The sequence below is a fragment of the Mesocricetus auratus genome, unplaced genomic scaffold (assembly GCF_017639785.1).
Source record: "Mesocricetus auratus isolate SY011 unplaced genomic scaffold, BCM_Maur_2.0 Super-Scaffold_100015, whole genome shotgun sequence".
Classification (NCBI taxonomy): Eukaryota; Metazoa; Chordata; class Mammalia; order Rodentia; family Cricetidae; genus Mesocricetus; species Mesocricetus auratus.
The window spans coordinates 50,625,903-50,641,924 of record NW_024429198.1 but is presented as its reverse complement, the minus strand read 5'-3'; the positions used below and the strand labels follow the sequence as shown (position 1 = coordinate 50,641,924).

Genomic DNA, 16,022 nt, shown 5'->3' with positions numbered 1-16,022 from the left:
AGTACAATAAAATTTGTATATAAATATACTTGGATATATATACCCTTTTGAGGAATGATTCCATTTAACAAATTCCTTTCCCTCTCTCCCTCCCTCCTCCTTCCCCCCCTCCTTACTTCCCCCCCTCCTTCCCCTTCCTTCCCTCCCTTTCTTCTTTCCTTTTCTTCCTGTCTTCTTCCTCTCCCTCCCTCCTTCTCTCCCCATCTCTCTCTTTTGTTCCTGCGTGTTTTGCCTGCATGTATGCATGTGCACCATGTGTATTCTTGGTGACCAATGAGGTGAGAACCATCAGAGTTACAGATGGTTGTGAGCCTCTGTGTCGATGCTGGAAAGCAAGCCTGTATTCTCTGAAAGAGCAATACATGCTCATAACCCTGAGTCATCTCTCCAGAACTCTGTTCTCATATAAGGAATACTTAATGGTATAGTAATGCTTAGTGTTACATGTCTTACAAAATCTGAAACCACAAATGAACTCACATCTCTTGACGTATGCTCCACATTCCTTTCCATTTTTTCCTTTCAGAAGTTTACATGTCATTTGTTTCAGTTAATTTTTTTCTGGTGCTGGGGACTGAACCTAGGGCTTCATGCATGCAAACACTCAATCAATGAGCTTGCAATCCTGAAGTAATTTTTTTGAGACAGGGTCTCAGTAAGTAGGCCTGGCCTGAATTTTAAAAAATAATCAAAATATTTCTCTAGAGAAAAATATGGGTAGAAGATGCAGATGGAAGTTCACAACATCTTCCCAAGGTTGTTGATTCAGCCGTGGGACTCACAGGATTGGCACATGAGTTGTGTGCTATTTGTTAGACAATACCTCAAGAATACAGCACATTTCATTCTAGGCGCTATTTTTGGCCCATTATTGAGAACCAGGAAGAACTAAAACAGGCTTATGTAAAGTGTGTAGTCATATTTATCCTCCAAGAGCTGTCATCAAAGAGCCTTGTTGAACCTAGAATGTGTGAATGTTTGCTGAATGTTAAAATGTTGAGTACAGCAAATTATACATCTTTGATGGGTATGTTGGTGGTCATTAAAGTACAAAATATCCATGAAGAACTTACTGTTGGGAGTAATGAATGTTGCTGTATCTTGTTACTCGATGTTGAGATGTCGTCATTGGGGAGTTGGCACCTATGGTTTGGCTTATGTGAATGTCTGGGCTCACCATTTGTGTCACTTGAATTTCTGGCCCCACCAAAATACCTCCACTCACCATTGGCCCCATACAAGCGTCAGTCATATTACTGTTGCCCATATCAGGCACACCAGGGCTAGCCACCACTCTCTCAGCATAGTATACATTGTGTGTGTTGGCTAACTCAGCAGGCACACAAATGTTCCCTTGAACATCATAGACAGGTGCCATTACAGTTTCGGTCACGACTACATTGGGAGGAAGCTGAGAATCAAAAACAATTGTCGTTGGTTGCACACAGGGGTCAGCGGTAGTGTAGGTCTCAGTTACTATGATGTCCCCGTGAATCATGGGCTCGGAGGCTGCTTCCATTTCTGCTTGGAATTCAGCCTCCGAGAGAGTCACTCCTGAAGATTCATTGACAAAGTAATTTGGCCCGAGCAAGGGGAGGTCAGTACTGATGGGTATACAGGCCTGGTGTGAAGGGAATGGCTCAATTTCTGTGTCCAAGCAGATTTCAGCCAGAGTCCTAAATTTTGGATCTAAAGTCTCCATGTAGCTCTCATCTAAGTCATCCACAATCCAACTGCAGCAGCCAATGGAGCCCACAGGAGACCCAACTCCCTCGTGATCATAAATGAGCAGGCAGTCGTTGGCTGGCCGGCCTTCATCTTCATCTGCATAAGCATATGCTTTCTAAGATGGGAGGAGAGATAGGAAATTGAGGTTTCTTTTCCTTTACAACAGCTAGTGAAGAATCATAGCAATGCTCCAGGGACTTCTGATCTAAAGATTTTGTGGACTAAATTGAGAAATAAAACAATATTTTGATGTATTACTAAATTACTGTTTTTAAATGGAGATCATTGTGTGCGTTAATGGGGCACAGAATTTGAGGAACGTATGTGAATTTCTCTAATTGGAAAACTAATGAATGATGTGATTTGAACCAGATAATATACAAATCTTTCGGATTTATAGTTCTTTGTTTCTGAGGTGACATGGAAATAAAATGTGTTTAATTGTTTTCAAAATACTTCTTTTTAAATGTTAACACATTTATTTATTTGTTTACACATTTATTTATTTGCATGCATGGGTGTGGGTATGTGTGTGCCATAAAACTTACCCGGAGGTCAGAGGACAACCATCAGGTTGGCTCTTTCCTACTGACATGCAGATCCTGGGGATCAAATTTAGGCTGTCAGGCTTGGCATTAAACATCCTTACACACTGGGTCATTTTCCTGGTCTCCAAATAGTTATGTAAAGAGAGGCTTTAGACAGATTTGGAACAAAAGGTAAAAACCCCCCTAAATGGCAGAGACTTTCTCAGAATGCTCTTGAAGCTCTTTGTGGCTTAAGCCACTCAAAGATTGTGTCAGGTCTGAGAGATGACCCCTGTGGCATTTTTCAAATTGCTATTATTGAGATGGTCTCACTGTGGAGCTCACACTGGCCTCAAACCCACCCTCCTCCTGCCTCAGGCTCCTGAAGGTGGGGTTATAGGTAGGTATCAGCATTCTTTCCTTCAAATTGCTTTTCAAAAAAAGCCCAATAGATGAAGGAGAGCAGAGGAAAGTGGACCAGTTGTTTAGAACAGTGGGGTGGAAGTAGACACCAGTCAGCTTCCTGTTTCGGCCCCTGAAGCTTCCATACAATCTTTTTCCCCCAGTTTTCAACCTCAACATATTTTCTTTTTAAAAATTATTTTTAATGTTTGATAATCTCACACATGCATGTAATGTGTTTTGACCTAACCCCCCCCATTCTCTCCTCTTCAATTCCTCCCCCTCCCTTTCCCTCTACTTACTCTATCTATCTCAGCTTCCTGTCACGGTTGTGGGACCATCTATTGGAGCACTACATTCCTGAAGAAAACTGACTCCCTCCTCCCAGTGCCATCACTTGCCAATGGCTCCTCAGCTAAGGGCGAGGCTTCAAGCCCGCCCCCCCTTCCCGCCCCATTCATGCTTCTGTTTGGTTTTATGTTACTTTTGGGGCAGGGATTTCTTATGTAATCCAGGCTGGCTTCAAACTCTCTTACATGTATGGGATTACAGACGTGTGCTGACATACGTGGCATTCCATGGGATCCTAGGGGTCTGCAGAATGTCATCAGATATAGTCTGACCTCCTTTTTCTATTATAAAATAACTAAATACGGCAGAGCGAGCTAGAGCAAGCGAGCGAGAGAGAGAGAGAAAGAGAGAGAGAGACGAGAGAGAGACAGAGACAGAGAGAAACAGAGAGCTGAGCTGCAAGCTTACATGCCAAATAGCTGAAGAATAAAATCTCCAGGTAAATCACATCTTTTACACTGCACTGCTTTTCATGTGCTCCGTGCTGGACTCTGCATTCTCCCAGAAGAAATGCAAGACTGGGATAGAGTTAAAAGCAACGGAATATATTTCTACACCTACAGTGTAGTGTAAGGCTTACCTCAGAGAAGTAGCTGTCCAGGAAGGCCATGTTCATGCCGGTGTCTTGGTATTCCCGAAGTGTCCCTATGGTTGAGCTTCTCTTCCTCAGAGTCCCTGTTGCTCCTCCGGCCACCAGGCCTGCGGTTGTCCCGATAGCTGTATTGAGCTCCCCTCCTGACATGCCTCCTTCTACTGTTCCTCCACCAGCATAAGTATTGGTGTAGATTTCTGAAAAGACAGGGCATTTCCATGACAATGCCCAGATTGCCTGGGTGGCTTATGCTCACCAAACATTTTTGGCCCTCCCCACCCCAAACATAGCATAGAAATGGTTCTAGAAAGACAAGCAATAAGTGATCATATGCAGAATTTTCAGGCTTGACAGAAGTAAGTGATTCTGAGGGGGACAGCTATAGGACATGGCTCATTCTCATGCATACAACCTTTGCCTGGGTGTTTAAAGACACCAAATGTACAGCCAGGTGCTGGATCTGTGCAGGCACAGCAATCCCTGTGCCCTAGTCCACTTGAGAGGAACAACCTATCCCCGCAAAGCAAGAACCAGGCTGCTCCCGGCAGCCAAATCTCCAGCCCTCATTCACATATGCACTAGAGAGCTGGCTCACTTGGGAACAACCCATATTTTTAGCACGGAAGTACCAGGCTGTGCGTACTAAGGATCATCACTAAAATCTCACGTCTGCTTTACAGACGGACAAGCCTGGCTTGGCTCAGTCATTTCCAGTCGTGAAGTACTTCTGAGTATTCTGTGCTGTGTGGGGCTGCTTACTAGGGAGCATGTAAGACACTGGTGTGGGAAAAGCACATGTGAACCAAAAGGGCTTTAGCTTATTGTTCAAAGAACATTCGTTGTTTCTCTTTTCTTCCTGTTCTTTAAATAACTTCTACTACAGATAAACATTACAAGAACCTGTACCCCATTCCAGGCACTGTTCTAATTATATACATTGTAGCACACAGGAAAATACATACATACATCATACCTAACACCAGCATGTTTATATATTCTATATAACATATGTGTAGTTTTAAAAGGATCTTTAAACCGGTGCTATTTAAATAATTTTTAAAGACATCTTGTTGTATAGAATTAGAATTACAACATCAGTTACTATGCAACCTTCATTTCAAGGAGAAGGATGTTTGTCTGGAGAGGCTGGGTCATTCTTAGGGACTTCTTACTAGTAAGTGGCAGAGCTAGGAACAAAATCCCAGTTATGGTTTCAGACTTTGGCTGTTAAATTGCAGTGCCATGCTATGCATAAGTGTAACTTCAGATAGCAAAGTTGAGTGGCCACCTCAGACATGTCACTTACCCAGAGTGTACTCCCAAGCAATGAGATTCACACATATGCTAATGTATAAGGTATTTCACTTGAGAGTGGTTTGATAGAATAATTATGTAAACCTTAGAAAGGAAAACAGAATTGGTGTCAACTGACCAGAGGAATCAATGCGATCTTGGGTGTTAGAGGCTGTCATGGGTACGCATATATTTGACACATCCTGAAAGAAAAAGAGATTTTAAAGTCAGTGTTTCACGTTGTTCACTTAAAAGCTGAGACTATTGGCTTTGCCTCGTGTGGAATTGTCAGGCTGGCTGAATTCCCACCGAAAGCCACTCTTCTGGGAAAGTGGCAGCCACTCACCCTGTCCTCGGGATGGGCTCCCTCTATTCTCCAGGGCTGCATCACTCCTTCGCCTCCCTCAGGCACAGGGGCAAACCTTGTGCCCAGGCCTTCTGGCTGTCTTCGCTTGCAGCAACATATAAGCAGTAAAAGAGGCGACACTGGTCAAGAAAGTGACGAGAATTAACTTCAACCTTCCCATTAGGAAGTCACTGTTTTGTGGCATGATAGATGGAACCAGGGTAGATACAAAGGCAACAATGTATCAGATACCCCCTTCACCAGAGGGTCAAGTATCAAACTTGACTGTCCACTTGACTGTCCGTATTTATAAATACAAGCTCCGAATCACCTTGTCTGAGAGCTGGAAGCCTAGAGGATGTGGGGCTCTACAATCCCGACTTTACAATTAGTTTGAAAGGAAGGACCAATTCTCCCTGGAGTCCTGTATTTCTGAACCAACTGATGACATATTCAGGATTCCGACTCAGATCTCTGACTCCTAGTCTCCCATATACATGCATGAAAATCTGTATATGTCTGTAGATACTATGTAACTGACCGGATATACACATGGATGGTCCTCAACTTATGACACTTTCCCATGTGACATCTCAACTTTAGGACGTTTCAGGGACAATACATACCCAATAGAAACTGAATTTTGAAATTTGAAATTTGACCTTTCCCCAGGATGTGTAGCCTGATGAAAATGCTATCGATAGGTCTTCAAGCATAGACTGTGAGAGCTTAAGGTGCCAATGCTTAGGAACCGTCCTGGGCTATAAGTCAGGCATGAATCCCTGCAAAAACCTCTCAGTAATTCTTGTAATTCTTGTGTGTGGGAGGGTGGGTGGGTGGTTAAGAACTACTGATTTGAAGTTGTTTATTATGACTGCTAACATTCCATAAGTCAGGTAAGATTCCATAGGTCAAATAAGATGCCATAGGTTAGTTTCTGGGACATTCCCCAAAGGCATTTTGAGAATCATTCATGATTTTTGTGTAACCTTGCAAATTCAAATACCACTTTAAGAAAGTCTGTCCAAACATGAGATGCTACTTTCTTGTATTTCAAAATGAAGATGTTTTAGTCTGTGCTCATTCACAAATGCATTTCAACAGCCCAGTTTAATGAGCTTAATCATGTTGATTTAAGATCCCCGTGTTGGATTCCCCATGAGGTCTACATACTTTAGGGGCAATCTAAAGTCCATAAATGAACTCTCTTTTGCGGACCTGTATGTCTAAAATAAAGCACAGGGAGAGGCGGGCCTCCTGATGAGAATTTTGCTCAGCGGCTTTGCCATTCCCCGGGCCAGGTAGAGTCTGAGGCTTCTTGAAGCCCTTCTCCCTGAATCCTGCTCCATCAGAGGAGCAGATCACCGGAGGGCTCAGTGATCATTGACCCCCCACTGCCTGTGGCCAGAGCCTGGAACACTTACTGTTCCAGGCATGTTACACAAGTGTGTCCATGCTGGCCCTCCGTCAATTGCTTAGCCTTTCTACATCTGCCTCCTCCGTGGGCTCTGCCCTTCAGTGTCTTCCCCCAATCTACTGTGTGTTGTTTTCTTGGTTCTGAAGACTGAACCCAGGGTCTCACTAGGCTTGCCATGTCCCACTGGGCTCCACCTCCAGACCTTATGTCTTTACTTGGGCTGTTTCTTTGTCCTTGATATTCTTTTAGGTTTACTCACATGCATCATTGTTCTGAGAAAATCCTCAACTTTCAGGGCCCAGCTCAAACCCATTTCTGTTAAAAAAAAACAAAAACACCTCCCCTCTTTTGAGTTTCTTGAGTTTGAGTCCTCGCCTTTTTTGCTTTGAAGCCTTTTGGTGGGGTTTCTGTTACAGACTTGTTTTATTCATTTGTGCATTACACTTTGACAATTTGCGTATGTTCCCAGTCTTTAGGAAGATCACTAACCCTGGTCTCTGCAGTTACCACTATCAAACAGGTGCAAGCCCTTGTCAGTCCCAAGATGGCTGTAGATACCAGAAAGAAACAGTCAAATGAATTTAGCAATCCCTGCATCTCTATCAAGAGACTGCTTAGAGTACTCACAGAGAAGCAGTAAGAGGCCCAGAATAATCATGCCAATTCCTGCTGGTCCAAGTCTGACATTTGACTGTCCAACTCCATCATCGGTCCCATACGTGTCATCCGTCACCCAGGTGGGGTCCCCACTGTAGATGCCTGTGGTGCTGGAGTGTAAGCACACCTGGCCCTCGTCACAAAAGCAGGCATCTAACAGGACAGTCTGTGGCAATTCACATGCTCTGTTGTGACTGTCCGTCACGAGAATGGGGATTTGGTGAAGTCCTGGAGACAAAGTCTGTTCAGTCATAAGGATTGCAGAAGTTTCTGAGGAACAAGGAAGACGGGAAACACGTTAAAACTCCTGACACTCAAGGCCAACACAGCTCCGCCCTCCAGGTTGTGTATCTGTAAGTCCAGAGTTGAAGGCTCTGCATATAGGTCAGGGCCACATCCCACAATTGTCTCCCTTTGTATCAGTTACTCTTGTCATTAACTGTAGCATGTATGCTCTGTCACATCCAAGAGCACCACATCTTAATAACACATCCCGAGGTCTGCTCAACTGTTTCTGTAATATTTGGTGTTTGGATTGCAACTTTTATCCTTATAAATAAAAACAAACTCATAGCGTATTACAGAAACAATGTCATTGATGTGGAGAAAGTGAGGGTTTTCTATAGGACACGAGGGTTTCAGAGACATTTGTGTGTTTTCCTGGAATTGCCTGATGTAGGGAATTGTGACCTTTGGTGAGTTAGGCAAATAATCTGTTTATTTCAACTGGTTAAATATCGATTTACTGCCTACTTGATGATGATTAATTAGCTGCTATTTGCACACTGTAGTTTATAACTGAATTATTGAAATACTTTGGCTTTTTTTTTCCAGACCAATCTCAACCCCCCAAATGTCTAGCATCCCTGGACTTTTTCTTTTAATGTGACTGTGTCATAGAAAGAGACAGGGAACTGTGTTTGAACACCTGACAAGTTATTTGGTCGCTGCTTTGCGGGCTAGCAACTTTTCATTCCACGTACCGTTGATTGATCTGATATTCCATATGTTAGCTGCGTCTGAGGACTCGTCAACCACACAAAAAGTGAAGGGAGACCCGAAAGAGTGATCACTGACGTAGATCCTGACTGACGAAGCGTCGACGCAGACGCTTCTTCGTTCAGCGTAAATGACTGGACAGTAATCATTGGCGTCGGGAACCTCAATGCATATGGTTCCCGTGGCTGTTCTCCCGGAGCCATCTGAAAAGGAGAGCATCACAGGAGTTAGGGTACGCGATGGAGTTAGGGTACACGATGCCAGGGAGAAGACTCCACTGCGTATCCCACAACGGTGCCACAGGAAGTGCGAGTGGAGACTGAGGCAGGACTGTTGGTGCCTGCTCCGGTCTCTCCCGTCACGTTCAGTCTTTCTTCTCACGTGTACTCTGTCCACTCCCCCGAAGACGCGCGTTCTCCTCTCCCACTCCGTTGATCTCAATGGAGGCGGAGGATGGCACGTCCTTTAAAGAACGTCCATCCTTCGCTCTTCTCATCTGCCCTAATGAGGTGGACCCCGCAGCTGCGGTCAGTCTGGTTACTCAGGGTCTTGTTTACAAAGCTTGCTCCCCGGTGCTTCTGCCTCCTCGATTGCTGTCTACACATCCCAGATCAGAGAAAACCATCTGGATAATGATGCTCTGTACCTACACGGATCCCGGGCTTAGGGAAGAAACGCCAATCTCCTGGTGCGTTTTGCTATCACTTTTTCACTTCGTTATTGGGTCATAATTATCTTTTTATTCTACTTATTGCAGGCTTTCCTACATGGCCAAGGCAGGATCAATATGGTTAGATTCTGTTTTGGAAAACAACAACAACAAAGGGAAAAACCTTCCCAAGTGTTGACTCGAATAAGCAAGACAACGTAGGGAAGATCACTGACCAGAATGTGAAGAGACATTCTTAGGATGTGTAGCTCATTATTGGACTTCTGGTTTTTGAGCCTTGCCTTTGTTCATTTGTCTCTCTCTCTGGATACTGTGAAGGCCACATACAGCCGCTCACTAACCCACCACCTCTGACTTCCTGTAGGCCTACACTTGGGACATTGACCTGACTTCTCTTCTGTTGACTGTATTCTCTTTTTCTCTATGCCAGCTGGCCTCCTAGGCACTGTTCTGGAGAATCATTGATTAGCGACAAATAAAAAAAATTCCTGTTACTAGTCACCAATTATGTCATAGATTTTTCCCATGGCAAAAGTGGCTGAATCACAAATTCATTCCATGTAATCTTGTGTAAAGGCGGTATAATATGAATCATCTAGAGCCTTCCTGACCAAGAGCATCTTACAGTGGACAGTGTGTCTACTTAAGTAACAGGCAGGTTTCTCATCGTGGCTGAGTTCTGGTGACTCTGCAGTAAGTATTTCTTGGCACTCTGGCTCCCACCAAGGTGACCCTATGATGAACTTTGGGTACAACTTGCAATCCTGAATGTGTGGGAAGCATTCCTAGCATACTCCACAAATGAGATTAGCCATACTCAAGCAGTGTGGTCATAAATAGGAGCAAACTTTTTATTTATATGTATCTAACTTTTATGTCTTATACTGTAAACCACACATGATTCTGTTTTGGAACTAAGTGGAATAAATTATGGCTTAAATATAAATTATAGTTTTAAATGTAATTGAATTATCTCTTTTTAGGTTTGATAAGTTTAGCTCCCAGTCTAATGTGCTTAAAACTTTCTGTAAGCTTTAAGATACCACAAACTGCCAACTCATACAACTGTCAACATTAGAATAGTTATACTTATAATAGTTCACGTAATAGTATGAATCATATTACAATATTTAAAAGAGATTTCTTACCATCTATAGCCAGGATTTCTGCTGCATATATCCCATCAGTAATATATTTTGACTTCGTGTCAAATTCCCTAGAAAACTGTATCTCACCAGTCCTTGAATCAACTTTTAACCAGCTGCCTGCATCATGCCCTATGGTGTACCTGTTTTAAATAAACAAGTTTTTCATTACACTTCTGTGAAAGTTAGCACTTTTAAATCACATGAGAACTGCAATGCCATGAACCCACATTGTGTTTGTTTGATTCATCATCTTAATTTACAAAATGTATGTGTGTGTGTGTGTGTGTGTGTGTGTGTGTGTGTGTGTGTGGTCCCAGTGAAAACCCAGTATTACATATGTGACAACAAAAATTTCATCATTCCTCTCCTAGATTTTTGGTTATATAGTAAAATGTATGGCTATGTCTCAGACCCATTTATTAATTAATAGTACTGAGTTATATCAAATATACTTTATCTAGTTTGAAAAACAAATCTTTTTGGGCATGGCAGACTCTACTTGCTGACTGTAGGCTTGGGGCAGGCTGGCTTCAGAGTGTGTGTCTGCTCAGAGGCTGTGGTAGCCCTTATCTGCCTCTCTACCTGGGTCTTGTGATGGAGACTGAGCCAAAGCACTTGAGCTGATTGGAAGAATATTTGGTTCTCTAGCAGGGGAGATCACACACTCTCACTCCCTTCATCTGATCCTCTGTCATTTCCTCATCTGGGCAGACTTCCGAAGTTTGCCTTAATTAGATTACTGAATTGCTATTTGTCCACTGTAAAAGCACTGAGGAGGAAGAGGGGAAGACAGAGGTGAATGGCGAAGACAAGACCCACTTACAGTGATTTCTAGATTTCCTCACACTTGTGTATAGTCTCTTTGCCCAGTGCCCCCAAGGCATACTGTTCCCTCTCCCTGTTTTGCCTCTATGCTTGCCACATTTCTGAAACACCTGTGTTTCAGTTTCTGCCACTTTTTTTTCTTTTAGATCAACCAGGGAGTTGAAACTCATCTCAAAGACAGCCACAGGCTTTATGGGAATGGCAGTGAGTCATTCTTTATGATGTGTTACTGGCTACAATATGACCTAATCAGGCTTAGTTCAGGGTCGTACATCTGAGCTTAGAGGATCAGAGAGACTCTCATGGCAACATTGGTATCTCTTTAATGTTGCAGCCATTGCCCAGACGCACTTACTATATAACCAGCCAGAGCTCTCATTGCCATTAACACGCTCTTCAATCCCAAGAAAATGCCAAATGCTGTCATAGTCCCTTAAAACAAACAGCAAGAGAAAGTCCTCCATCCCCCAAACACGGACAAATTTCGTAGCACATACCACATGAATGAACTGAACAATGGCCACACAAGCACGAGAAAAGCCTTGCCGTACCTGACGTTTGTGGCAGGGTTCCCTGTGTCCGTATCTATGGCTGTGTATGTGCCTAGCACATAGTTCATTAAGGAGTCTCCCCTCACTCCTTCTCGTAGACTGAACGTCATGGAACTTGGGCGAAAGATGGGCCCTTCACGCACGTTGACAACCTGGATTCTCACAGGGGTGGAGTGCATTTGGAATTGAGATGCCACCGAATGGTGAAATTCAGCTTTGTTTCTAACTCCGATGCTGAGGTAAATATTAGGTAATTCTTCATAATCCAGTGTCTGAAATGATGGACAGAAACAATCAGCTTCGAACTGGCAAAGGGTTCCCTCTGTGGGAGGCAGATGTACGTGTGGTGTACATACAAGCATTTAGTGTGCTGTCATGGGTGGACATGGAGGCCTGAGTTGAGGCTGGCTGTCTTCCTCCAGGGCTATCCACCTTATACACTGAGGCAGAGTCTCTCTGAACTTGAAGCCTTTGTTAGTCTGACTAGCCAGCTTGCCTTGAGGACCCTCAGTCTCTGTTTCCAGTCCTTTTGGATTACAGGTGGGCATCCATGCCCAAATGCCGTTTCTGTGAGTTTTGAGTATTTGAACTCTAGTCCTCACATTTTAATGGCAAGTATTTTACCAGCTGCACCATCTCCCTAGCCCAGTGCTCCCTTAAGACAGAGTAAGGCACACGATGAAGAGACTATACACTAGAACAAAGTCCCGGAGCCACGCAACTCTTATTTTTAAATTGAAATAATTTTAGTTACATATGTGTTTTATGCATGTAATCACTTAAACCTTTTGCACATGTGTAAGTCAGTTAAGTTTACAGGTTCATTTGTTATTTTGTTTATTTTTGTTTGTTACGATGCTAGGAATAGAACCCAGGGTCTTGAACGTGCTACTACTGAACTATATCTCCACCCATAAGCCTGTGACTTAAAATTGAGACTATAGTTTGGAGTTTTTAACCTTTTACATAAAAAACGTAACATGAAAAATGACACTTCTTTTTATAAAAAATAAAAAGTAAATCTAGAATGGATTAAAATTCACCTACAACTATAGACTGAGTAATGAGGTCCCAGACCTCCTTTGTAGAGTCTCTGATCTGAGACTCTCTTTAAAGTAGCAACAACAGAATAAAGGGGATGACAAGTATGATGTAAGCAAACATATGGTTATTACTTTAGATGATACAAACGATTCTAAGAAATCATGTTTTACCAGCAGTCTGAAGATGTACCTTAGTAGCCCTGGGTCTGGTAGACAAGATGTCTACTTTATTAGGGACACTCAGGTAAGTACATGCCACACCTGAGAAAAGCCACCTTTGAACCGAGTTTTCCGGATGAAAGGTGAACTCGGTCTTTTGATCCAGAGTGATTGATGTGGGAACATGAAAGGTTACAAGCGAAAAAGCCGTTGTAGAAACAGGACAGGGTGTGCCAGGCAGTGTTTGGGAAGCACTGTCCCAGAGGCTAAAGGGAGCAGTGTTGGCTCTTTCTTGAATCCTGGGATACCATCTCCAGACTGGGATTCCACAGATCTTGTTGGCTTCTGCCTTGTCATTTGCCACCCAGGAGAACTGAGGCAATTCCATCTTTTTTTTGTTGTTGTTTCAATTATTATAAAAATGAATCACAAATTTTCTGCCCATAGTGGTGTGGGTTAGATTATAGCATAATAGCAGGTGCAGAATATTATAATGCTTAATAAATAAAGACTAGCATTTGCTCTTTTCATCTTTGTATTTGCAATCTCACTGACAGGGCCCCCAGTTTCCTTGTTCACTGTATAAAACCTTTTTCGGCCAACCTGGGTCAGCAAGACCTCACCTTTTCATAGCTCATCATTATTTCATATTTACTACATTCCCTGGTTGGGCTTTATGTACACACTGGCATTACTATTTGTTGGCATAAGCATGGACATTCTACTTACGCTGGGGACTTCCTTATTTTCTCAATGAAATACTGAGCATTATGAGACTTATTTTTCTTGCTAATAAATATTGTATTGCTAGCCTGGAAGACTCCTCCATCACAGTCCGGGAAAGTCCTGGATATGAGCAGCATTCAGATTCTGAACGCTTTGAAGACATGATCTTAGTCTAAGAACCCCTTGGCGCTGGTCTGGAAGGAAACCTTAGGGATCCCATGCTTACCTTGACCACTTTCAAAATGCCTTCATTGGTTTGTGGATCTGTTTGGATTTCAAACCAGTTCCCGTCATTGCCAGAGAGGATCGAGTATTTTGCCAACCAGTTATCAGTGCCTTCTTCATCAAGATCAATTGCTTGCAACCGTATCAGTTCTGAGCTCAGACAATTTTCTTCAATACTTGCTGAGTACTGGAATAAAGAGGTCAGTCTATGGCATGAATTTATAAATGAATAAAGAGATTTGCTATCATATAATACCCTCTAAAAAACTATGCCAGTGATTTTGTATAATTTTAAAGTGGCATCTATTCAATCACAAATACAAGAATGACGTGATTATAAGATAATAAAATTCATTTTCAAATACTACAGGTAAAATCCATATTCCATTGGCACTTCATTTTTTCTTATTTATTTTTGACTCACTTCCCTTTTTCAAAAATCATAATTATATATATATTTAAAAATCCATTAATGGCCAAATAGTAAATGTATTGGACTTTGTGTGTCAGAAACTGTAAACTGGCATTGTTTATTCCTTCACTGTTCCAGCACAAAGTAGGTAAGACAACCCAGTGGAAGAGAGAACAAGAAGACACAGTTTTACTAAAGCAGGTGGCAAGCCATACCTGGCCCTGATGTTTGGATTTTGAAAAAAAATTTTTTAGAAACAATCTTACTTTATATATCAATTTCACCATTCCCTCACCCTCCCATCCTCCCATATCCCCCACAGACCCCCAACCCATCCCCCACCCACTTCCCAAGGATAGTCAGGCCTTCCATGGGCGAGCATCAAAGTTTGTCACATCATTTGGGGCAGGGCCTGGGCCCTCTTTTTTTGTAATTTTTTTAAGCCAAGGTCTCACGTAGCCAACCAAGGCTAGTCTTGAATTTTCTGTGTAGTTGAGAATGATCTTGACCTTGTGGTTCTTTAGCATTTGCTTATCGAGAGCTGTAATTACAGGCAAGTGCCCCTGCCCCCCCCCCATACCCATACTATGTGGTGATAGGAATTGAACCTAGGGCACCATGAACATTAGGCAACCATCTGCCAACTGGGCTACATCCTGAGCCTGATTTTGTGATACTTTATGATGAAGATGAGAATGGGAGTAGAGTGTGTGTGGGACCCTAAATATGATTAATTCATCAACTTGTAAAGCCTATATAAAATATTATTACTGATTTATTGGATCAACAAATTTCCCACATTCCTGTGAGTAGAGCATGTGGAGTAGATTGTTTTTACAGAGGAGGTTTGCTTGGAGGACTGAGTCAAAGGCAAAGTGTACAGGGGCAGGAAAGGTTACTCAGTGGGTAGAGCCACTTGCTGCCAGGGCTGACAACCAGAGTTGAACCTTGGGACCTACATGGTAGGAGAGAACCGACTCCCGAAAGCTGTCCTCTGACCTCCACATGTGCATCATGGCACCTGTGTACTGACACTAACACACACATAAGATGGGTAAATAAAATGTAAGTAAAAAGATGAATACCCAGGAACGTTACCATATATAAGAAATGCTAAGGTTTATGCAATAAAGTTGAGTCCATCCACACTGCACCAGCCATGCTTCTGAATAAGCACGAAGGCAAACTAGTTACTGACAGGGGAGAACAATGGTTAGAATAATGACTTACTGAAGTTTTCTCTAAGATGGGGAAATTATCATTGACATCCAAAATCTTGATTCTGCAGTCACACTCGGAGGACAGCCCATCTGTGGCTCCATCCCGATCTGAGCCCCTCACGAGTAGATTGTACATACTGTGTTGCTTAACCAGAAAGAAAGAGAGCTATAAGGCTTAGGTCCTGTGACTCCAACACAACCCAATGCCATTATTTGTATTTAATAGACACATAAAATGAAATTTTTTCCAGTGATCATTTAATTTTTGTTAAAATTGATTCAAGTATTTTTCTTTCCCTCCTGTGCATTGGACTAAGGTTATGCACAAGTAATTTATGTTTATTTTTTCAAAACCAAACTCCCTGTTACCATTCACAGAAGGCTTTACCTCTCTGTCAAGGAAGTTGGACATTGTGCGCACTTCTCCAGTGTACCTGTTCACCATGAACATGGGTGCACCAGCAGGCTCCTGGGAGATGATCTTGTAGGCGATTTTAGAATTCAAGTGATTGTCTTCGTCTGCATCTGTGGCACTTAACTTTACCACAAGTGCATCTAATAAGTAAGGGCGACAGTAGAGAATGGTTGGGATTCTACTAAAATTAATCCATCAAGACATTAAGTATAAAAAGAGGGGTAGGTCTATTCTTGAATTTCCCCCAGTATTCCTCAAGAGTATGTTACAATAACTTACAACAGCAAGTCCCATCACCCACACCAGTGTTACAGAA

At 42.6% G+C, this 16,022-nt stretch overlaps 1 protein-coding gene across 1 annotated transcript in view; it reads right to left on the bottom strand.

The window, feature by feature from the left end:
* Window positions 1–192: 192 nt before the first annotated feature.
* Window positions 193–16,022, bottom strand: part of Dsg4 (desmoglein 4) — a 23,773-nt gene continuing 7,943 nt past the window's right edge. Inside the window, exons 5-15 of the mRNA XM_021234927.2 lie at window positions 15,680–15,846; window positions 15,302–15,436; window positions 13,661–13,846; window positions 11,507–11,778; window positions 10,131–10,270; window positions 8,297–8,515; window positions 7,284–7,583; window positions 5,240–5,379; window positions 5,033–5,096; window positions 3,589–3,797; window positions 193–1,843 (exon numbers count right to left, since the gene is read on the bottom strand). Of these exons, the coding sequence (XP_021090586.2) occupies window positions 1,070–1,843; window positions 3,589–3,797; window positions 5,033–5,096; window positions 5,240–5,379; window positions 7,284–7,583; window positions 8,297–8,515; window positions 10,131–10,270; window positions 11,507–11,778; window positions 13,661–13,846; window positions 15,302–15,436; window positions 15,680–15,846 (2,606 nt within the window). The 3' untranslated portion in view covers window positions 193–1,069. The remainder of the gene's footprint in view (window positions 1,844–3,588; window positions 3,798–5,032; window positions 5,097–5,239; window positions 5,380–7,283; window positions 7,584–8,296; window positions 8,516–10,130; window positions 10,271–11,506; window positions 11,779–13,660; window positions 13,847–15,301; window positions 15,437–15,679; window positions 15,847–16,022) is intronic.